The following is a 24036-nucleotide window of genomic DNA, read 5'->3' on the forward strand; positions in this document are numbered from 1 at the left end:
GATAACTTTGGAGAAAAGCAATATAGTGCATCCTCAAGGCTGCAGTATGAAACAGCATTTATTTCAGTTAATAAATGTCATGTTTAAATAACTGTTCATTAAAAAGCACATTACGTCAACAAAAAAAGGAAATTAAAAAAACAATCCAGGCTGGGTATGGTGGCTCACACCTGTAATCCCAACACTTTGGAAGGCCCAGGAGGGAGGATTACCTGAGCCCAAAAGTTTGAGATCAGCCTAGGCAACATGGCAAGACCCCATCTCTACAAAAAATAAAAAAATTAGCCAGCCATGGTGGCACTCACGTGTAGTCCCAGCAGGGAGGCTGAAGTGGGAGGATGGCTTGAGCCCAGGAGGTGGAGGCTGCAGTGAGCCATGATTGTGCCACTGCACTCCAGCCTTGGCTACAGATCAAGACTCTGTCTCACAGAAAGAGACCAGAGGAGAGAGGGATAGGGAAGAGGGGAGACAGAAGAGCAAAGGGGGAAAGGGGACAGGAAGGGAGAGGGAGAGGAAAGAAAAAAGAAAACAAGCCCCACTTAACAGTAGCATCAAAAAGAATAAAGTACTTAGGAATAAAACCTAAGACTTATAACCTGAAAAGTAGAAAACACTGCTGAAAGAAATTTAAAGACGACACAGATAAGAAAGGTGTCTTGGGTTCATGAATTGAAAGACTGAATATTGCTAAGATGTCTATACCACCCAAAGCATTCAACATAATCCCTATCAAAATCCCAATGACTTTTCTTTTTTAGCAAATAAAAAATTAGCTGGGCATGGTGGCTCATGTCTGTAATCCCAGCACTTTGGGAAGCCAAGGCGGGAGGATCGTTGGAGGCCAAGGTGGGATAATCGCTTGAGCCCAGGAGTTCCAGAACAGCCCCGGCAACACAGCGAGACCTGACTCTAGAAAAAAATCAAAACATTAGCCAGGCATGGTGAAACGCGTCAATGGTCTCAGCTATGCCAGAGACTGAGGCAGGCAGAATGCCTGAGCCCAATAGGTTGAGGCTTCAGTGAGTCATCCATGTTTGTGCCACTGCATTCCAGCCTGGGTAACAGAGCAAAACTTTGTCTTAAAAACAAAACAAACACAAAAAAAGAATGGAAAAGTTTGTCCCTAAAAATTCACATGGAATCTCAGGCAAGCCCAGACAGCCAAAACAGTTTTGAAAAAGAACAAAGTTGAAGGATTCACACTTCACAATTTCAAAGCATATAACAAAGCTAAAGTATTTAAAACAGTATAGGTTGGGGATAACGACAAAAAAGACCAATGAAACAAAATGGAACCCAGAAATAAACCCTCATATATATGGCCAAATTATCTTCCACAGGTGCTAAGACCACTTGGGGGAAAAAAATGGTCTCTTCAACAAGTGGTGCTGGGAAGAGTGGATATCCACATGCAAAAGAATGAAGTTGAACCCTTATCTTACATTATATACAAAAATTAACTAAAAATGAATTAAAGACCTTAGCATAAGACCTAAAATGATAAAACTTCTAAAAGAAAACATAAGGGAAAAGCTTCACAGACTTGGTGATTATTGCTTAGATATGATGCCAAAAAACACAGGCAACAAAAGCAAAAATAAATGGCACTACATCAAACTTTAAAACTTTGTGTATCAAAGGACACAATCAACAGACAACCTACAGAATGAGAGAAAATATTTGCAAATCATATATCCAGTAAGAGGATAACATCCAGAATATATAAATAACTCCTACAACTCAACCATAAAAAATTAAATAACCTGATGAAAAAATGGGCAATGGACTTGAAACGACATTTCTCCAAACATTATATATAAATGGCCAACAAGCATATGAAAAGATGTTTAACATCATTAATCATCAGAGAAATCCAAACCAAATCACAACGAAATATCAACTAATACTGATTAGGATGGCTACTATCAAGCAAAAAAAAAAATTACAAGTGTTGCGAGTATGTGTAGAAACTGGAACCCATGTGCACTGTTGGTGGGACTGTGAAATGGCACAATCACTTTTGGAAAACAATATGGAGATTCCTCAAAACATTAAAAGAACTACCATATGATCCACAATTGCACTTCCGGTATATATTCAAAATAATTGAAACCAAGGTCTTAAAGATACTTGCAAACCCATGTTCAAAGCAGCATCATTCACAATTGCCAAGTAGTAGAAGCTACCCAAGTGTCCAACAAAATGTGATACATACATACAACAGACTATTCAGCTTTTAAAAGGAAGGAAATCCTATCACATGCTACAACATGGATGAACTTTCAGAACATTATGCTAACTGAAATAAGCCTGTCACAAAAAAAAAAAAAGACCTCAATGGTTCCACTTATATGAGTCATCTTAAGTAGACATTCACAGAAACAAAGTAGAATTGGTGGCTACCAGGGACTAGAGAGAGAGAAAAAAAGAGTAGTTGTTATTTAACGGGTATAAAGTTCCAACTTCACAAGATGAAAAAGTTCGAGAAAGCTGTTTCACAATAGTGTGGACATACTTAACCCTACTAAACTGTATACTTAAAAATGATTATAATGGTAAATTTTATGGTTTTACAATTAAATTTTAAATTCACTTAAAACTGAAGCTGTATTAAAGAAAGTACTACTCTAGAAAGTAGACGTTTTCAAGTTATATATTAAAACAATTATGCATCAGAAAACAACACACAACCAATGAAACACAAATAGGGAATAAAATCAACTACTAATCTACTACTTGTGTGCCTATAGTCCCAGCTACTTGGAAGGCTGAGGCAGGAGGACTGCTTGAGCCCAGGAATTTGAGGCTGCAGTGAGCTATCAACACACTACTGCACTATAGGGTGGGTGTCAGAGTGAGACCCTGTCTCTAAAAGAAGTTTCTTAAATTGTTTTTAAAATTAACTACCGGCCAGACATGGTGGCTCACGCCTGTAATCCCAGCACTTTGGGAGGCTGAGGTGGGCGGATCACTTGAGGTCAGGAGTTCAGGACCAGCCTGGCCTATATGGTGAAACCCCCATCTCTACTAAAATACAAAAATTAGCCAGATGTTGTGGTGGGCGCCTGTAGTCCCAGCTACTTGGGGGGACTGAGGCAGGAGAATCACTTGAACCCAGGAGACAGAGGTTACAGTAAGCTGAGATCGCACCACTGCACTCCAGCCTGGGTGACAGAGTGAGACTCCGTCTCCAACAACAACAACAACAACAAAAATCAACTATTAAATCAGCACTTTTACTTTATAGTTTCCTATGAGTTTTAAAAACTAAGTCTTTCAGGAAAAACTATCTTCAGGCATTTTTAAAAACATTCAAGAGCTAAAATATATAAATTATTTCAACGTGAAAACAGGAAAAACCACATTAAAGAGTCTTAAAATGATATAATTATAACTATATATACCAGTTTGCCTATGATAGTGCCCGTTAAGCCTATTGGCTAAGCCTAATTATTAATTTCACTCAAAAACATCCCTGTTCAGACAATAAATTATATGGTCATCATAGATAAAAGGGAAGACTCGATATTTTCACTAAGAAATCCATCACCAATTTTTTCCACAAGCAAGTACTATTACAAGCCCGATCAGAAATAGCATCCAAGTACACATCTGCTCCTGGGCAGACCTTACAGGCATCTCAAACTCAAATCTCCATGGGAGGGAGATAAGTTACGTAAACAAGGGAAGCCAAGATAAGAGGGAAGACAGGAGAGACTATCTGCCTATCTAAAAACACTCAAATTATTTTCTTTAAGCACTGCTGATTTAATCCATTACACCACCAGCAGCTGCCAGTTTACAATCTCTGCTACACAAGCCCTCGATTGAGTTTAAAGACAACCGTCAAAGTATCTCTCTGGTTTCTCCATTCACCTGACTGTTACCATAGAGAATACAGGTATTCCCACTCTGGCCTGCCGTGTGCAGTGTTTTCTCCTATCAGAATCCAAACCACCTACCAGTCGCCATACCTCAATCACCCCTGAACATTCCTCTAACCAGCTCACTATCTATATAAAGATTAATGTGTTAAACTAAGCATATTCTAATAGAGGTCTATTGGTAGTCACAAAGGATAGTACTGGAATCAGCTGATTTCTTTTATCTATAATTACAGTGAGCAAAGTAATTTTTAATGTTAAACTAAAAAATTCTGGGAAAACTTGTTGCTACTTTCTGTGGTTTGCTTATCAAATTAATCCTACAATTTTGACCCCATTACACAGTTCTCAAGGTACACAGAATGACTCAAAATGAACTAAGGATATCATGCCTAGTATGCAATTAGTCCACAGCTTGCAAACTTAAAGCCCATGGGCCAAGTCTTGTTCTTAAAGGTGGCTGGTTTAAAATGTGTATGTATCATCAAAAACAAGAAGAGTCTGAGAAACGGTCATAGTCAAGAGGAATCTAATGAGAAATGGTGACTAAATATAATATGGAGTCTTGGATGGGATCTTAGAACAGAAAAAGGACATTACAAAAAACTAAGGAAATGTGAATAACCTATAGACAACTTTAGTATCATTACTCAATCATTAATTGCAACAAATGAACCATACTAACATAAGATTTTAATAATAGTGGAAACTAGACATAGGGTAGGTACATGGGAACTCTCAGTATGATGTTTGAAATTTTTTTGTCAATCTAAAACCATAGGCTGGGTTCACACCTGCAATCCCAGAACTTTGGGAGACCAAGGTGGGCAGATCTTGAGCTCAGGAGATCAAGACCAGTCTGGACAACCTGTCAAAACCCAGTCTCCACAAAAAAATAATTAGCTGGGCATGGTGGCACATGCCCGTAGACCCAGCTACTTGGGAGGCTGCGGTAGGAGGATGGCTTGAACCCAAGAGGTGGAGGTTGCAGTAAGCCAAAATCACGCCACTGCATTCCAACCCGGGTGACAGAGCCAGATCCTGTCTCCAAAAAAAAAAAAAACCTATCCTAAAATAGGTTATTTTTTAAATGTACATACACATGCGTGCACACACGTTTGAATGATGTGACTGTGTGTATTTATTTCCATGAAAATATCAATTAGTCCCAACATTTAAGATAAGAGATTATCATACAATCCAGATTTGCAAGTTTTCTTGGGACAAAATAAGGCAGGGAGGGGCACACAGATTTGAATTTGCCAGCCGTGGCCCTTTATTTTCCTACAGCCAACACCAGTTTACCAGCTGCCTCCTTTAAAAACAGGGAATCCAGTTTGTCAGAATCGTGCTACAAACTATCTTACCTACCTGGCGGGGGCTTCAACTATTTGCAAGTAAAAATATACATTTCAATTCATGTGCTATTAGCTCAGAGTAAACCCTAAAGGAATATGGTAGCTCAAATCAACAAAAAGCAGCTTATACCTATCATCTATTGTTCAATGGTCACAAGTAACAGAATAGAACTTTCGACACTAAGAGGTCCATATTCACCTTACTATTTATTAAACACAAATAAACTCCCTTCTCTTCCCCAAATAAATCTGGTGCTCTTACCCTTAAAGCAGGTTTAAAATGAGTTTAACAAAAATACCTAGGAGATTTTTTAAATACCTTGCAGGATAAACTTGAATTATTAAAGAAAGAAAACAGTAGCAGCCAGAAATCTTTAGCACACAAATCTGACAATTAGCAAAATCTTCTAAGGAAAAAGCATTAAATGTACCAGTATGTATTCCTAAAAATAATCAGTCAAAATTAATGATCAATTCCCAATTATCCATGCTGGTCGGGCATAGTGGCTCACGCCTGTTATCTCAGCACTTTGGGAAACTGGAGCAGGCAGATCGCTTGAGGTCCAGGAGTTCAAGACCAGCCTGGGCAACATGGCAAAATCTGCTCTACCAAAAATACAAAAATTAGCAGGGTGTGGTGGGACATGCCTGTAGTGGGTCAAGATCACATTACTGCACTCCCGCCCAGGCAACAGAGGGAGATCCTGTCTCTCAAAAAAATCCACGCTAAAAAACTGTACCAATAATCCCAACTCTCTCAAACGTGGCTCTCAAAGAGACCGCTCACTCCCTGATCCAGGACAACTCCCAGCAGCAAAAGTGAGTAGGCACGGACTCTGCAGGATGGGAGTGGGGACCAAGGTCTCCGAGGACAGTCTCTTTCATATTGGATTGTATTTGGTAAATTTGTGGTTTAAAGACTCCCCTTTGAGGACTCAAGATTTGCCTGTCCTAGATTCCCTAATACATGTTATAAATTGCAAGCTTCTTTAAAATTAATTATAATTAACACAGAAATTGAAAAACAGAAAAAAGAGCATCATACAAATCAAGGAAACACATTATAAAGGAAAATACGTGATTGTAAAAAAAATTTGATTTACAAAATAACTTAATCACAATTTCACCTTCAACAAACTGCAAACAATTTTTTCATACAGGCCAAGAGAAACAATCAGAATTTAAGTGCTTACACTTTGTAAACATCTGCAAACTCAAACATAAGTAAACAAATCACTGGCATCAAGTTGGTCAGGAGGTACTACGACACTTTACAGTATTGCAATCACGGACCTAATGCTTAAAGAATGCTTACACAGTCTGTTCTGGCAGAGAGAACAGAGGCACGAAGAGGGGGTTACGGGGAGTGTAAGCAATGGATAAGGGGACTCAGAAAACCAACGATTCTGTCTACATTTTAAAGTCTTAAAATTAGCCCTAATCTCCTTCAGAGTAGGTCTACAGAGGTTTTATTCAAACTCAAGTATACGCCTTTATTACTATATTTGTTGTATATTTTTATTAACAAAGTCACAAAATTCTACCGTTCTACTTCAGTCATTCTGCCATACATTCTATCATAATTGGTTATTTCCAAGTTTTAAGAGGATTTAAATCTAAGACAATTTGAGCAACATAGTAAGGTAAATGGGTTATAAACCAGAGAATAAAACAAATATCCATGAGACCATAATGATGCAAATAACATAAGAGAAAAAGAAATAAAATAGAATAAAAAATAAGGCCAGGCGCGGTGGCTGACACCTGTAATCCTAGCACTTTGGGAGGCCGAGGAGGGCAGATCACTTGAGGTCAGGAGTTCAAGACCAGACTGGCCAACATAGTGAAACCGTCTCTACTAAAAATACAAAAATTAGCCAAGCGTTGTAGTGCGTGCCTGTAATCACACCTACTCAGGAGTCTGAGGTACAAGAATCACTTGAACCCAGAAGCAGAGGCTGCAGTGAGCTGACATCACACCACTGCACTCCAGCCTGGGTGACAGAGTGAGACTCTGTCTCAAATTAGATAAATAAATAAATTCGTAAAAAGTAAACAAGAAATGGGGTAGAGGAGGGAAAGTTCTTCCTTACAGTTGAATTCCAATTAATAAATGTAAAAGAAATGATGAGAATCTTTTTTAAAAATCACCATTTGGCCAACACCACAGTAGCAACTGATTCAGACAAAAAAAGAATCATCAACAAATGTTAAACTCAGCGAGCAAAAGTATGATGAGAAATAGGATATTTGCAGAGTCACAAAGTATCTCCCCACAAAACACATATTAATGAAAAATAGGAAAATAGTTAACTTTATAGTGGAGAAACAGGTAAACACCATCTTAACTAATCACAGGACACCTCCTTTCCAGTAATAAAACAATAGTAACGTCACATGCCACCTGATATGATGCACTGAAAAGGGCACATCATCACTTCTGTGGTATTCTTGCAAAAAATATATCACTTAAGTTTAATCACGAGAAACGATAGACAAATCCAAACATTCTACAAAATAACCACTGGTTTTTCAAACTCATCAAGGTTGGAAAGATAAAAACAGAGGATCTGGCCCAGATTAGAGGTAACTAAAAAAGCATGGCTGCCTGGGGAACATAGTGAGAGACCCTGTCTCCACAAAAAATTTAAAAATTACCTACAAAGAAAATTTTAAAGTTAGCCAGGTGTGGTGGTGGCCCATGCCTATAGTCCTAGCTACTTGAGAGGCTGAGGCAGGAGGACTGCGTTAAGTCCCAGAGTTCAAGGTTATAGTGAGTTATCATTGTGCCACCGCACTCCGGCCTGGGCAACAGAACAAGATCCTACCACTATTTAAAAAAAAAAAAAAAAAAAAGCAGCAGCAACAGCATGACAACTCAACGCAACTGGGATCCTGGACTGAATTCTGGACAAAAGGGTATTAGTGGACAACTGGAGAAATTTAAATAAACTCTGTATATTAAGCAATGATCAATGTTAATTTCTTGGTTTTGATAAGATGATTATGTAAATGCAACCATTAACATTTAGGGAAGCTGGGTGCAACATATACAGAAATTCTTTGTGCTATTTTTGTAAACGTTTTTTAAGGTCAAATTATTTCAAAATGAAAAGTAAAATTTAAAAATAAATAAGAGTAGGTCAGGTGCAGCGGCTCAGGCCTGTAATCCCAGCACTTTGGGAGGCCAAGCCGGGTGGATCACCTGAGGTCCGGAGTTCGAGACCAGCCTGGCCAAAATGGTGAAACCCCATCTCTACTAAAAATACAAAAATTAGGTGGGCGTGGTGTCACACGCCTGTAGTCCCAGGTACTTGGGAGGCTGAGGCAGGAGAATCACTTGAACCCGGGAGGCAGAGGTTGTAGTGAGTCGAGATCACGCCACTGCACTCCAGTCTAGGTGACAAGAGACTCTGCCTCAAAAAAAATTAAAAATTAAAAATTAAATAGAGTATAGGATTAGGAACAAATGCCAGTATATAAACTGATAAGCAAAACCTGGAATGAGCAGACTTTTACTGTAAAGGGCCAAATCATAAATAGTTTATGCTTTGGAAGCTAGTCTGTCCCAACTACTCATCTCTGCCATTATAGTACAAAGACAGCCACAGATAATAAGTATGGCTGTCTTTCAATAAAAACAGGGGCGGCTGGATTTGGCATGCAGGCTATACTTTACTGATCCTTGAACTAAACAAAAAAATGTTCATCTTTAAGAAAGGTACTATTTGGCAATGGTATAACAGGTAATACTTACTCTTAAATGTAATCAAAATGTTTCCAGTTTTATCACATGAAATAAAATTTCATGTTATTACATGCTACTTTCAGAATTCTTTATCATACACTGTGTGCCTAGGACCATTAAAAGAGCACATATAACATTTTAATAAAGACAAGAGCTATAGGATGTACTCAACTAAATAACTTTCCTCACATTCCAAAATAAATTTAGTTCAGCATGAAAACACAAACGCAAAGAAAGTAATCATTTTGGCATTCCCCCTCAACTCCTTTTTTCTTTTTTGTTTTTGTTTTTGAGACAGGGGTCTCTCATTTCCATTGCCCAGGATGGTATACAGTGGCATTATCACGGCTCACTGCAGCCTCAACTTCCTGGGCTCAGATGATCCTCCCACCTCAGCCTCCTGGGTAGCTAGGACTACAGGCATGCGCAACCACATGCAGCTACTTTTTCGTATTTGTAGTAGAAATGGCGTTTTGCCATGTTGCCCAGGCCGGTCTTAAACTCCGAGACTCAACAGATCCACTCACCTTGGCCTCCCAACGTGCTGAGAGGTGTAAACCACCGTAGCCAATCCCAATTTTCAAATCTAACTTTTACTTTACCTACCAATTTGTGGTCTAGAGGAAAAAAAGCCAAAAACTTCCTCCTCTATTTAATCATATTTTGAAACTAGTTAAACTGCTTCTAGTTTTCTGTGAGCAGTCTTTGAACACACATGCTGACTGAAGTAGCATAATCTAATCATTAACTGGTTACTTTCAGAAAATCTGGCCAGTTACACCAATCAAGGTATAAAATGAGTAAAAGCATCTGGCTCGAAATTTGTATATGGCTTCTTTTCTTTTTTTTTTGAGACGGAGTCTTGCTCTGTCGCCCAGGCTGGAGTGCAGTGGTGCGATCTCAGCTCACTGCAACCTGCGCCTCCCAGGTTCACGCCATTCTCCTGCTTCAGCCTCCCAAGTGGCTGGGACTATAGGTGCTCTCCACTACGCCCGGCTAATTTTTTGTATTCTTTAGTAGAGATGGGATTTCACCGTGTTAGCCAGGATGGTCTCGACCTCCGGACCTTGTGATCCGCCCGCCTCAGCCTCCTAAAGTGCTGGAATTACAGGCGTGAGCCACCGCGCCCGGCCGTATTTAGTTTTAGCCCGGTTTCTTTAGTTTAACAGTATACAAACTTTAGATAAAAGTGGCTGAGTGTAATGGCTCAGATGTGTAATCCCAAAACTCTAGGAGGCCAAAGCAGGAGAATCACTTGAGGCCAGGAGTTTAAGACCAGCCTGGGCAACACAGCAAGACCCTATCTCTACAAAAAAATAAAAATAATAAAATAAGTAAGGTTTAAATTACATCATTTACAAACTTCATTAAATTGATTCAGAAAGAACTACCAGATTTGGATGCCGAAAATAAATAAATATTAGACTTTCTTTTACCCAAGAATAAGTTGTAAGAGAGGACCAAAGATAAAATCATTTAAAATTTTAAATGAAATAAATGGCATGATATTATAAACACATATAAACATTATATACATTTTTTAAAGATCAAGAGCCTAAATTAATTGTAATTAGCCTGTGTGGGTTATTTTTATCATGGTGGCTCACCCTGAGCAATATGAACTCCTGCCCAGAGTTCAGGAGAATTTTCTCACTCCATTGCTAGATATAATGTTGAAGATGATCATTCAGACTGAGAGCACTCAAAGGAAGATGATACAGACCATCAGTAAGATGGTGCCTTCAACAGGCCACAACTTACCCTAAGGTGTTGCCTGCCAGCCTGCCCAGAGTCTCAGAACCTGAGAGAAACCACGGGGAGTCGCTTGTCCTACCAGGCCTTGACGTCCTCCCTGCCCCCGAGTTGCTGTTCAACTTTGACCTGGGGGAAAACAAGAGGTAAATTTTTGAAGACCAACATTACAACTCGGTTATTTCAAATTGCATTGCTTAATTTGGAAATGATCTATAAAATCATTTCAGTTAAAGAGTAGATGTGACTTGATACCTACTACACATGTACTATCAATCTTCTGATAGCTGCTTCTGTTAAGTGATAATCAGCTACTCTGCTACTTTTAATGTTACTACTTTGGCTGTGAATCACTGCTTGCATAAAAATTAAAATTAAACTAGAAAGTAATAGTTTCACTGTTTTAAAAGCATATAATTTTCTGTGATGCTTTAAGTTGAGGGTTACCAAAATCAAAACACAGGTTTAATATAATACCTAAGAGCTAAATACATATTAAATAGAAAGGACATAATATCTTACCCATCATTATTATCAGGTTTACCCAATTCCAATCTGTCTGGCTGTACTGAAAAACCAATCCTGCAAACTCTACCATCCTAAAAGCAAAGAAAACAGAAAAAATTCTCCAAGTAAAAATATGTATTAAAATTTGAATTTACTCAATAGATTCTGTGTCCATCACTGTCAGTCAATTCAGAAGACAATAAATAAGCTCCCTTCCAAAAGGTGCTCACACCTGAGATGGGGAAATATGACATACATACACTGTCAAGAAACCAGCAGAAAATAATTTACAACATCTCAATCTGACACAATTCAAACTAAGAAAATGACCGGATTTAGGAGCCTCCCCCATTCTGTTACTAATTAGTTTTACACTCTGGCAAATCATGTAAGCTTTCTCTGGGCCAGAGGAGGAAAGAGAACTGGGAGATCTTCAAGATAACTCTTTCAAGTAACTGCTATTTTCCTGTTATAAAGGAAGAAATACAATGATGCACAATTCTATTTTAACTGTTTATTTTTCATTTCTCTGAGAGTGAATAATTTACCTCAAGAAGAAAGGCAGCATGATTTGGTCCCACCACACACTGTTTAATAGTAGCCTGTTCCAATACATTCAAAGGGGGGTGGCTGAGAGATTAAAAAAAAGAAAAAGTAAGTAAAATTATTTTTTAAATGGTAAATACGTCATAGGGTTTATTCTTAAAATCAATTAGAAAAAAAAAGTTGGCAATACCTGCTTTTTAAACTAATATTTACTTTAAAGCAATAATTTAAAAATATCTCCATAATCATTTATATCTCCCTGTATGCCAGATTAAAAAAAAAAAAAGCATGAATGTAATTTATAATTCAAATAAGCCCAACTCATAAAAAGCTGATAGATTAAAAGATTCTTAAAGTCTAACAATCACATTAATCTTAATCATATCAGGCTGCTGCCTAAATATGAGTTTTTTCTTAATAAAGAAAAATTGTTCTTTGTCAGAAGATTTAAATATTTTAAAACTCTTACCTGTTTAAATTATATTTGTTCAGCTTCTCAGAAACTTCCCGTAACCTTTAAAACAAAACAAAACATTAACAAATCACATGGACAGATCTTTTGTAAACAAATAATTCTGACAGGTACTTGTACTATTATTTTGGTAATTTCCAATAGTAGCACACAAAACAATTGCTATGGTAAGAATGTTTTTCATATTCTAGAATGTTTTTCATATTCTTTCATTTTTGTCCCAAAAAGATCACAAGCAGACTCTGCAATTTCCTTCCCTCACCACCCCATTTGCAACCTCAGTAACAATGATAATCGTATTAATCCCATTTTCTCATTAATCCCAGGTGAGAAAACTGAAGCTTCTAGAGTTTATAGAAAAGGTAGCATAAAGTTGTTGGTACCTGAACCAATGCCCAACCAAAGGCTCATTTGTTTAAAAAAAACAAAACAAAAACTGTGTTATCCATGCCAAGAGATTCTTGAGTGCACATGGATATCATGAAATGAAAATAGAAAGCCTAATTGACTTAATGCATCATCTCAAGTTCTTGAACGGTCTTATAACACAATACTGAACAAACCAGAGCATCAATGTCCTTATCTATATAAAGTAAGGACAACACCTCCCATTTCTAATAGCATTTAAAACAGTATTGAACAGATTTAGAAAAATCTCAAAGGGCTACATAACAAAGAGATATTAACTTGTATTTTCTGTTATGATTTTATTGTTTCTCTTAAGAAAACAGTCTTGAATATAAAACACTATAATAGCTAAACTAAACTAGGTACTTTGTCAACCTAAGGAAGTCATTTTACAATGTAAAGATATAATCAAATGTAGATTTTAAGAGTTCAATTCTATTATCAAAAAAATAAAAACACTGCCTGATCTGATCTTTTAAAACTTTTTTCAGAAATAATCCTTGTAAAAGCTGAGAATTGTAGAAAGCAATGGGAAAAATTAGAACATTAAATCAATAGAAAAGTCCACGAATTCTGCTCTCTAAAGAGTGACAAAAATGAATAAAATCAAATTTCAATCATTTGTACTAACAGATAAAAATGTTATACATACTCCAAAAATAAATGACATTAAAGCCAGTTTAGGACTTAAAAATTGCCACAAAGCATATATAATCTATAGGAAAATAACCTAATTATTTCAGTAAGAGATTCAATTAGGAGTCAGCTGTTCTTTAACTTTATCCTGTGAGTTCTATCCTCCTAGTGAAGAGCGTCTTTCAAAGGTGCATAGTAACTGTCTCATATTGAATTGCATTCAGTATCTAAAGTAACTTTCTTTTTTTTTTTGAGTCTCGCTCTGTTGCCCAGGCTGGAGTGCAGTGGTGTGATCTCCGCTCATTGCAACCTCCATTTCCTGGGTTCAAGCGATTCTCATGCCTCAGCCTCCCGAGTAAGCTGGAATTACAGGCACCTGCAACCACACCGGCTAATTTTTGTATTTTAGTACAGATGCGGTTTCGTCATTTTGGCCAGGCTGGTCTCAAACTCCTGACTGCAATAGATCCACCCAACTCGGCCTCCCAAAGCACTGAGATTACACGCATGAGCCACCACGCCCAGCCTAAAGTGACTTTCAAATGCGGCCATATTTTATTTCTCTGTGAAGAAGTAGATACTTACTGGTGACCTTATTCTCACTCCTAAAGAACAGTATCTGATCATGTGTGATTTGGCCCCCAATAAAATACATTTTCATTTTTGTAGCCCAGTTTTGCATTTACTGCGATTAACAAAACATGTTTTCATTGGTTCAAGAAAGTTAAGCTTTTTCAAAGAATTCCAGTTTGCCCATTTACAAAGCACACTTCTGTGTTCCAAGATAAAACACCTTAAGAGTAATGTACTGTGGAACCCATGAGCTCTGAGAGAAGGCTGACTAGAAAATAGGGAGAAGATAAACAACGGTGGGTTTGCTCTGGAAAGTAACAGCAGCCTTTAGAAGACCTTAAGAAGCAGAAGGAGTTCTCACTTTCCTGGGTCCACATTTACTATGAGTAATCACACTAGTGACACTTTCAGAAGATAACCTGTTCACTGGCATGCAACTAAACTCATTCATTTCCATTCCTTTGTTAGTAGCTCAAAAGTGCCTCCAGAGCTTTCCCAAAATATATAGTATTGGTAGAGAAAAAAAATTGTCAAGGCCTTTTTCAAAACTGGACAATGCCTCAGAATAAGAATTAAATGTTGTTTCCATGGCTCCAAATATTCCAGGCAATTATTTGTAAAACTAAAATAAGCTTTGAGGATATCAGAATGCTAAAAGATATTTGAGCTCAAGAACTCTAATTTCAGGCTATCGGGAGAGACAGCACAAATGGTTACTGCTATCAATTAAATTTTCTAATCTTAAAAGTCCTGGTGAGACCCCTAACCACATCTGAAATACATGTCTGAAATGCACATCAATTTGTATGGGAAACAATGCCACCGAACAGCAAGAAATCTGGGGTTTACTCCCAGCTCATCTACTACTACCTGGACTCACTAAAAGTCCACTAGGTCTCAAGTTCTCATTTATGTGAGAAAGAACTCTTTTAGTCATCTCTGGTTCTGAAAATTCTTATTCCTGAAATTCTGTTTTTTTGTCTCTTTTGAGACTGGGTCTCACTCTGTCACCCAGGCTGGAGTACAGTGGTGCAATCATGGCTCACTACAACCTCATCCTCCCAGGCTCAATCTAGCTTCCTGCCTCAGCTTCCTGAGTAAATGGAACTACAGCCTGTAGCTAATTTTTCTATTTTTTGCAGAGATAGTATTTTAGCATGTTGCCCAGGCTGTACTCCTGGGCTCAACGGATCCACTCGTCTTGGCCTCCCAAAGTGCTGGGATTACAGGCATGGGCCACAGTGCCCAGCCTCAGTCCTGAAATGCTTATGAATATATGAAAATCAAGTGTATCAATGGAAGATATATCTGTAATGTTTACAAAGAAATATTCAATTTTTATCGTACCCATTTGAAACTTTCAAATGATTTTATACAGACATTTAGAATGCTTCCCCAAATATCAAATTTTTAAAAACTCTTAAATTCAGTCCATAGATTTACATAAAATATATCATCCTTTCAAATCTCAAGACAGTTATCATGACTAAACTGGGCCCTACAAATTAGTTTACATGAATCCAGATAACAGTAACAAATAAATCTTCACCGCCAAAAAAAGTAAGCTATATTTAAGAAGTATTTATTTATCTTTTACATTATAGAGTCCTCAGTAGACAGGCAAATCACAGAATCACTGCAGGCCTGTGATAACATTCGTTTAAATTTGCTAACTTATCCATGCTGTTCCTTTCCTTTAGCCAAAAAAAAAAAAATGAAGTTTTTTTAGTTTGCTAATTACTCTATATAATAGAGATTCGCCTACTTTAAAGGATCTTCATACAATGTTTACAATAGGCAATACTACATAGGCAATATTAACAAAAGTTTACTCTCTCTTTAAAACAAAAAGAAACTCACACTGAAGCTCACCAAATTCCATTTCAGAATAAATTTTTACATGTGGTTATGATGAAAAACAATTTTAAGAGTACAGCATAATATTAGAAAATAACCTCATTGGCCAGGCACAGTGGCTCATGCCTATAATCCCAGCACTTTGGGAGGCCGAGATGGGCGGATCACCTGAGGTCAGGAGTTCAAGACCAGCCTGACCAATATGGCAAAGCCTCGTTTCTACTAAAAATACAAAAATTAGCTGGGCACGGTGCTGCATGCCTATAGTCCCAGCTACCCAGGAGGCTAAGGCAGGAGAATCACTTGAACCCGGGAGGCAGAGAGCCAGGATCAGTGAGCCGAGATCGTGCCATTGCACTCCAGCCTGGGTGACAGAGCAAGACTCCATCTCAAAAAGAATAATAATAATAATAATAAAATAACAAAAACAAAGAAAATAACCTCATAATAGCATTTAATCTCATTCAAGGACCGACAGGTGAACTTTGGTGAGGTGGTTGTAACACACAATGAATAAGTTAGCAAAAAGCTTCTGACAATCCTTAGTACTCTACACTTCTATTCTCTACGTTTATTCTATATTCTGATTAAATAAACTATTTCATTTCTTTAAATGTATAGATCATTTTACAGATCTAGAAGCTGAAATTTTTCTTTAAAGTAACAAAGTAAGGTAACAGCAAATTGATGTTAATTAACAGAGACAGGAAAACAGTGTAACGGTACTTGGTAGAAGCTAACATATTTCATTGCTATACTTGAAATCCCCTATAAGTTCAAGCTCATTCTCCCCAAATTTAACATTACAATTTCAAAGGTTATTTATCTTTTCACTGATCCTCAACTGGCAACAGCACTAAGTGCAGGTTCTTCAGTTTCATAATTCTCTGCCTACCTCTGTCATATATCTGCATGTTCAAATACCCCTAAACTGGACTAACCCTGACGGATCCTTTCTTGCTGAATTTCTAAAGCCAAAAAAAAAAAAAGGGTATAGTTAAATCCTTCAAAGGCTTCAATTCTCAAAGACAGAAGGATATTTCTGACATCACATTCTCTACAAGGTGATGGTTTCCATATACCTGGAACTGTTAAACAAGGTACATCCACTCATGTTTCGTGACTCTCAGCAATCACCTCAATGGCAAAGGTGGCATCATCTGCCACCAGTGCATTTCCTCCAGTCTCATTCCACTTATTTCCCACCCAGATCAAATGCCACCTCCTCCATGAACCTTTCCTAGTAATTTCCTTCCTACAGAAGTCTACGAATTCTCTCATACCCAGTCATTTGTGTTTCTATCTGAACTGTCTTCACAGACTCTAAGCTAAGACAGAATACAACTTGCCAAGTCTTTCCTTACCCCTCTGCTTTTATGGATACAGTTCCAACAATGAAAAAAGTACATTACTGGTACATAAGTCATTTCAGAGGTAGAAAATGTTCCTGATCTTAATCTCAACAAAACTAACTCTCCAGGTCTTCCGTCTCAAATTAAACATGTGAACAGTGTGAATATACAGATTTAAGATAGTTGCCCATATAACTCTTAAAAGATCACTTACCATGGAAGGAAAAAAAAACACTAATCACTTCCTAACAATCACATTAGGAAACTGCCTTTAAAGTGACCCCACTCCACCCCAACTCTGGATATCCACTCATGGAATAAAACTTTTACATACCTGTATAATTTTATTTTGAAGTAAAGGGCTTAATAATTCATGCAAAGAACCAATAGATACAGTCAGTGAAGGTTACCTAAAACACGAAATCACAGACTCCTGCAGAAAAAGTCTTAAAATCCACCTCTTGTCATCCATGTCAGAGAAAGCAGGTATTGCCAAAACAAAAATGCAGTACACTTAAAAAATCTGTGACCAGCTATATTCTGGTAGAAAAAGAAATACTGTAAGAATATTTCTGGCATTTCTCCAATGGCAAACTGTCTAAATCTAAAAGCCTACGTCTTGGAGTGGTGATCTTGCCTACACTTTTTTTTGTTTTGGAGCAACTACTGTGTACTACATATATGGTAGAGACGAGCACCTCTCTAACAAGACAACGTATCTCTAACCACAGAACATGGTCCACAGTTAAATATATCATGCACTTTCTTAAGTATAGAGGCAGTCAGTCCTCAATTTTTACACAGTTCTTTTACGCAACTTTTGCACCATACCATAAACACTGCCACTTCTTAAACGCTTCTTCTCATGCCAACTGTTTCATGTTATCACTGATATCAATAAATTTCACACTATCACGTGGGGTGGTCCCACCTGCCAGCCACTATACCTGGGGGAAAAGGCTACATAAACTTTGGACCCTTTCTGATGATCATTTACTGGTGCCAACATCTAGAAGGCACATCCCCACTCCAGCCCCACCCCCAGCAAACTGACATCCTGGGCTAGTTTATTCAATGCAAAGGGTATCCCAACCCCAAATCCCTTTCCACACAGTCCTGGAGGAAGCCAATGGCGAACCACCTAAGGCAAGTTCATAGGGGAGCCCAAAGGAGATCTTTGTTATAAGACCTCCTATACCAACTGAGTCTTCAGCTCATGTTGCATCATGGATTTGTTTCTGGGTGAAGGGAGCAATGCCTTTCCCCCTATGCACTCTGTATTACAACAAACATTAGGAGCTACCTAATGAGGTTGGGAATGGCAAACAGCCAGGAAGGATTATTCCTATAGCCTTAGAAGTATCCTTTCCCCCAGATGAATTACAATCTCACACAAATATATACACTCCACTGGGGCTGGGGCTACCATAAAGAGTCACACTAGCCTTCTGTTTGCCTCAGCCCAAGCAAAAAGCACCAACCAGTGAGGAAGGAGTCTCTTCATCTGTGTATGAAAAACTTGCTCGTTATATGCCTGAAAGTTGAATTAGACACTCGATTTTCAGACACATTTTTAAAAATCCATTTTTCAATGCTTGTATCTGAATTTAACCCTGATCTTCGGCACTCCAACTCTAGGATTTCATGGAACAGTAAATGTGAAGTGAGGGTAGGAAAATGAGAGATGCAATATAATTATTTTGACAACACACACAGAAAAAAAATCACTATGTTTTCACATCAAAAAATGTAGGAAGGCCATAATCTTAGAATAAATAAATATAAATTTAGCTATATTTAAAACTCCCCATTTGGTCCTTAATTTTTCTCATCTCACAGTTGACCACAGGAGACTTAAGAGTTTAACAATGAGGAACCAATGAGTAAGACTCTTGTGATGGCCACACAGGAACTAAAAATGTTACCAGGAACAAAAGAATTTAGGCTTCAAGAAAGCGAAGACCATATATGTTCATTTCTTTCTAGCTCTTATAGGAGGGTTTCTGTTTTTGGTTTTTTTTTTTCCTCAAGGAACACAGTCCTGCTCTGTCACCCAGACAGAGTGGTGGTGCAGTGGTGTAAGCATAGCTCACTGCAGCCTCAAACTCCTGGGTTCAAGAGATCCTCCTGCCTCAGCCTCCTGAGTAGCTGGGATTACAAGCGCATGTCACCACACCAGGCTAATTTTTATTTTTTGTAGAGACAAGAGTGGGGTGGGTGGGCATAGGGCGGAAGTGTCTTGCTATGTTGCACAGGCTGGTCTCAAACTCCTGGCTTCAAATGATCCTATCTGCCTTGGGCTGCCGAAGCCCTGCTATTACTGGTGTCAGCCATCATGCCCAGCCTAAGAGGGTTTTCTCTGAAAGTAAATCAGAACCTTTGGTTGTGGTGGAAAATGCATATAATATTCTTTAACACAGTTTCCTCAGCAGCTTCCTTTCTTCACCTCTTATAAGGTTTGATTCTCAAACTTGTTAAATCTCAGGACCACCTTATACTCTTAAAAACTATCGAGGACCCCAAAAATCTTTTGTTTATGTGGGTTACATCTGTTGATAACACTAAAGCTAACCAATAAAATTTCTGAATATTTAAAAAATAAACTAATTACATATTGACATAAATTACCTTCCTGTAAAAAATGTTCCCAAAAATATTTGACAGGCAGAGTTCTTTCACATTTTTGCAAACCTCTTTATTATCAGGCTTCATATAAATTAGATTCTCTGATCTGCTTCTGCCTTTATCTATCACAGTATATTGTTTTGGTATATGAAGTATATGAAAAAAACCTGGCCCTTGATAGAAAAGTTAGAGAAAAGTGAGGTATATTTTAATATCCTTTCCAGATAACCACAGGCATTATTTCTTTGAGATTATACCAAAACTCCGCAAATGATTTCTTAAAGGTTGAGAGCAATGTGGAAATCTGAAACCTATTAATGAACTTTGAATAACTCGAGCATGATTTTGTCATTTGGACCAGCATACACTGGTCATTTGGAAAACACTGATTTACTGACTGACACAGATACTCAAAAATCACATTTGCTAATGTTACTGTCAATCTACAGTGTCAAACTCACAGCGATGGGTACAAGTTTCCCAAAATTCTAAAATTTGCTTGAAAGCTCAAATTTATCACTATAAACAAAGACCTTCGTGGTTTTCCTCAAGGTAACAGGCTTGCTTACTCATTTTCAAGAAAATGTCTATTAAATATCCAAGTCTGAATAACCATTATTTGTCAGTCAGTCTCAAATAAAAATTGTTTCCATGAAAAAAGGGGCTTGTTCAGTGTGCAACTCAAACAAATGCCAAAGTGCTTTTAAAACGATCTTATGCTCAAAGGTAAAGATTTAATAAAGTTAATAACTTCTGTTTCATCAAGGATATTTTGAAGTGAAACTGGCTTTTTCCCCTACAAGTACAAGAAAAGCAAAGAATACAATGACAACTAGTTGTCCAGTTTGGTGCCACTGTTTTGATTTCTGCCAAAAAGCCAGTATTTTAGCCACCACTGCTTTTAAACCACAGCACAGATGTCAAAATGGTGAAAAAGCCTCCGTTTTATTATAAAGACAGTTTTGACCTCAGAGTCCCGTAAGAATCTTGGAGGTTCACAGACCACACTCTGAGAACTGCCATACTCTAAATGACAGTGCCATTAAAGTGACCAATATTAAATCGACATTGGGGGGAAAATGAATAATAGTTCATTCTTCTTACTAAAACAGCCACAAATGCCAACCAAAATAACCTCCTACTTATATGCCTTTTAAATGCTTCTCAAATTATGGATATTCTTTTTAGTCTCCCTCTGTCGCCCAGGCTGGAGTGCAATGCTGCAGTATCAGCTCACCGCAGCCTACCCCTCCTGGGTTCTATCAATTCTCCTGCCTCAGCCTTCTAAGTGGCTGGTATTACAAGCACACACCACCACACCTGGCTAATTTTTTAGAGATGGAGTTTCGCCATGTTGGCCAGGCTGGTCTCAAACAAACTCCTGACCTCAGGTGATCCACCCACCTTGACCTCCCAGGGATATTCTTTTCAACCGATAGATAAATTTATGGGGTGCATGCATACAACGTGTACATGTACACAACGTGTATACGTGTATACATGTATACAATGTGTAATAATCAAATCAGCATAATTGGGATTTCACCTCAAACATTTATCATTTGTGCTAAGAACATTCCAAATCTTCTCCTCAAGCTATTTTGAAATATACAACAAATTATTGATAACTATAGTCACCACACCGTGCTACTGAACACTAGAACTTATTCCTTCTTAACTGTATTTTTGTACCCGTTAACCAATCTGTCTTCATCCTACCTTCCCCACTACCTTTCCTAGTCTTTAGTAAACACCATTCGTTCTACTATACACCACTATGAGATCAACTTTTTTTCGCTCCCATATATGAATGAGAACATGCAGTTTCTGTCTTCCTGTGCCTGGCTTATTTCACTTAATATAATGTCTTCCTGGCTCATCCATGTTGTTGCAAATGACAAGATTTCATTATTTTTTATGGCTAAACAGTATCCCACTGTATATATACACTACATTTTAAAAATCCAATCATCTGCTGAGGGGACACTTAAGTTGATTCTCTATCTTGGCTACTGTGACTAGTGCTGTGATAAACATCTCTTAAATATACTGATTTCAATTCTTTTGGACATATACCCAGCAGTAGGATTGTTGGATCATATGGTGGTTCTATTTTTTAGTTTTTTGAGGATCCTCCATGCTGTTTTCCATAATGGCTGTACTAACTTACATTCCCACCAACAGTATATGAGAGTTCTCATTTCTCCACATTAAATTACGGATATCCTTTTCTCTTAAAAAAAAAAAAAAAAAAAAAGACAAGGTCTCACTATGTTGCTCAGGCCTCAAACTCCTAGACTCAAGTGATCCTCCCACCTCAGTCTCCCCAGTAGCTGAGACTATGGATGCATTCCACCATGACCAGCATTCGATATTCTTTGATACTACATCAAAACTCGGCAAGTCATAGTTTCTCAAAAACTAATTACAATGTTAAATCTGAAACCCTATCAATGAATTTTTCATACAGTTATAAAAAATCTGTTGGTGTAATCCTGTACTTTGAATACATTGCCTATGCCTGATTCCGTGTGTGTGTGTGTGTGTGTGTGTGTGTGTTGTTGTTGTTGTTGTTTTTTTTTTTTAAGACAGAGTCACAGAGTCTCGCTCTGTCGCCCAGGCTGGAGTGCAGTGGCACGATCTCAGCTCACTGCAACCTCTGCCTCCCGGGTTCAAGCGATTCTCCTGCCTCAGCCTCCTGAGTAGCTGGGATTACATGCACCCACCACCATGCCTGGCTAATTTTTGTATTTTTAGTAGAGACGGGGTTTCACCTTGTTGGCTAGGCTGGTCTCCAACTCCTGACCTCATGATCTATCCGGCTCGTCCTCCCAAAGTGCTGGGATCACAGGTGTGAGCCACTGCGCCCGGCCTCTGAATCTGTTCAGATTATAAAATGGTGTAGCAGCTGAGTATGATGGCTCATGCCTGTAATCCTAGCAACTCAGGAGGCTGAGCAGAAGGATCTCTTGAGTCCGGGAGTTTGAGGTAAAAGTGAGCTATGATCGCCACACTGCACTCCAGCCTGGACACAGAGCTTAGCAACTATAGGCATCCGGGTTTGACACGTAAGAATTAAAGAATTACTACAAAGTTATTTCTTTGGCGAAAAGCAATCTGATCACAGTCTTATAATTCAGATTTCAGCTTGCACATTGATCCTTGTTAACCTTTGCTCAGTCACAAGCCTTAACCACATTTTATTTCTTTAAATTTGGCTCAACAATTTCTAAAACAGTAGTATCACTTTTCTCACTTACTGCCTACCCAAATAAATCTGTGCCAAGTAGCAAACATCTGACTGACTTTACTCTTGGGTTAAATGACCCCAAATTGAAAGACAAAACAAAACACAGAAAGACAAAACAAAAGGTGGTTTTTGTGCGGCAAGTTCCATCTGTTGGCTTCTTCAATCACAGTTTGTAAGGAGGACTTACACTTTTATTAATGCTTATGGAGATGATAAATGCCAGTTTATATATAATGCATTCACATTATCCTAAATAACATTCACCTTCAAGATGCATTCAAAGAAGAAAATGAAGTTTCTACATAAATATTGTAACTTCATAAAGGGATATAAGCGTTTTTAATGTGAACTACTTCTAACTATTCCCCTTAGTATCACTTTTAGTTGAAACTGTCAAAAAGATTTCTATTAAACTGAGAAAATGATGTTTCTCTAGTTTGCAGAGAAAAATGCTCTGCAAACTAGAGAAAAATTACATTATTCATGGTCATTTCATTGGCTAAACTTTGTAAAAATTTATACCTACAACTAATTTCTTCCTCTAACCTGAAAAATACTCTGATTAGAAATTCTTATATTGTATCACAAACAACACTTTCCCTAATTAGGTGAAAACAAGACCAAAATCCCAAACTACCAGGGCCATTTGAAAGATAAACACATCTCTGAAAAACAAAATGCTGAACACACACACACACACACACACACAAAATGAGTCATGTTTCTTTAAAGCAAAATCAATCATGTTATTTTCAGCTCCATTCAAAACAGGAAAGGGGAAAGTATACACATGCCAAACAAGAAGAAATTTGGTATGAAAAGATTCAGGATACGGCTTTTATACACTAATTATTCTTAATGATTTCATAAGTCCTTCTGTCTTATCTGATTTCATTTGCTTAACAGTAAGACTATATATACATACATGCAAGAATCAAACTACGCTAGCAGATAGGACCAAAAGACTTCTTCAGAGCTCCTGATCAAAAAAGTGTAGCATCCGACCAAAATTTCAAGAGAATATGCTAGGCTTTCTTCACCGTAGACCATCCACATTCTGAATACCTG

The 24036-nt window shown here is 37.9% G+C and overlaps 1 protein-coding gene across 3 annotated transcripts in view; it reads right to left on the reverse strand.

The window, feature by feature from the left end:
• The window catches only part of UBR5 (ubiquitin protein ligase E3 component n-recognin 5), a 154963-nt gene that overhangs the window by 91947 nt on the left and 38980 nt on the right, over positions 1–24036 (reverse strand). For all 3 annotated transcript variants that reach the window (XM_011983491.1, XM_011983490.1, XM_011983492.1), the window contains exons 2-5: positions 12265–12309; positions 11798–11879; positions 11265–11341; positions 10752–10871 (exon numbers count right to left, since the gene is read on the reverse strand). In XM_011983491.1, the coding sequence (XP_011838881.1) occupies positions 10752–10871; positions 11265–11341; positions 11798–11879; positions 12265–12309 (324 nt within the window). The remainder of the gene's footprint in view (positions 1–10751; positions 10872–11264; positions 11342–11797; positions 11880–12264; positions 12310–24036) is intronic.

The sequence above is a fragment of the Mandrillus leucophaeus genome, unplaced genomic scaffold (assembly GCF_000951045.1).
Source record: "Mandrillus leucophaeus isolate KB7577 unplaced genomic scaffold, Mleu.le_1.0 Scaffold250, whole genome shotgun sequence".
NCBI lineage: Eukaryota > Metazoa > Chordata > Mammalia > Primates > Cercopithecidae > Mandrillus > Mandrillus leucophaeus.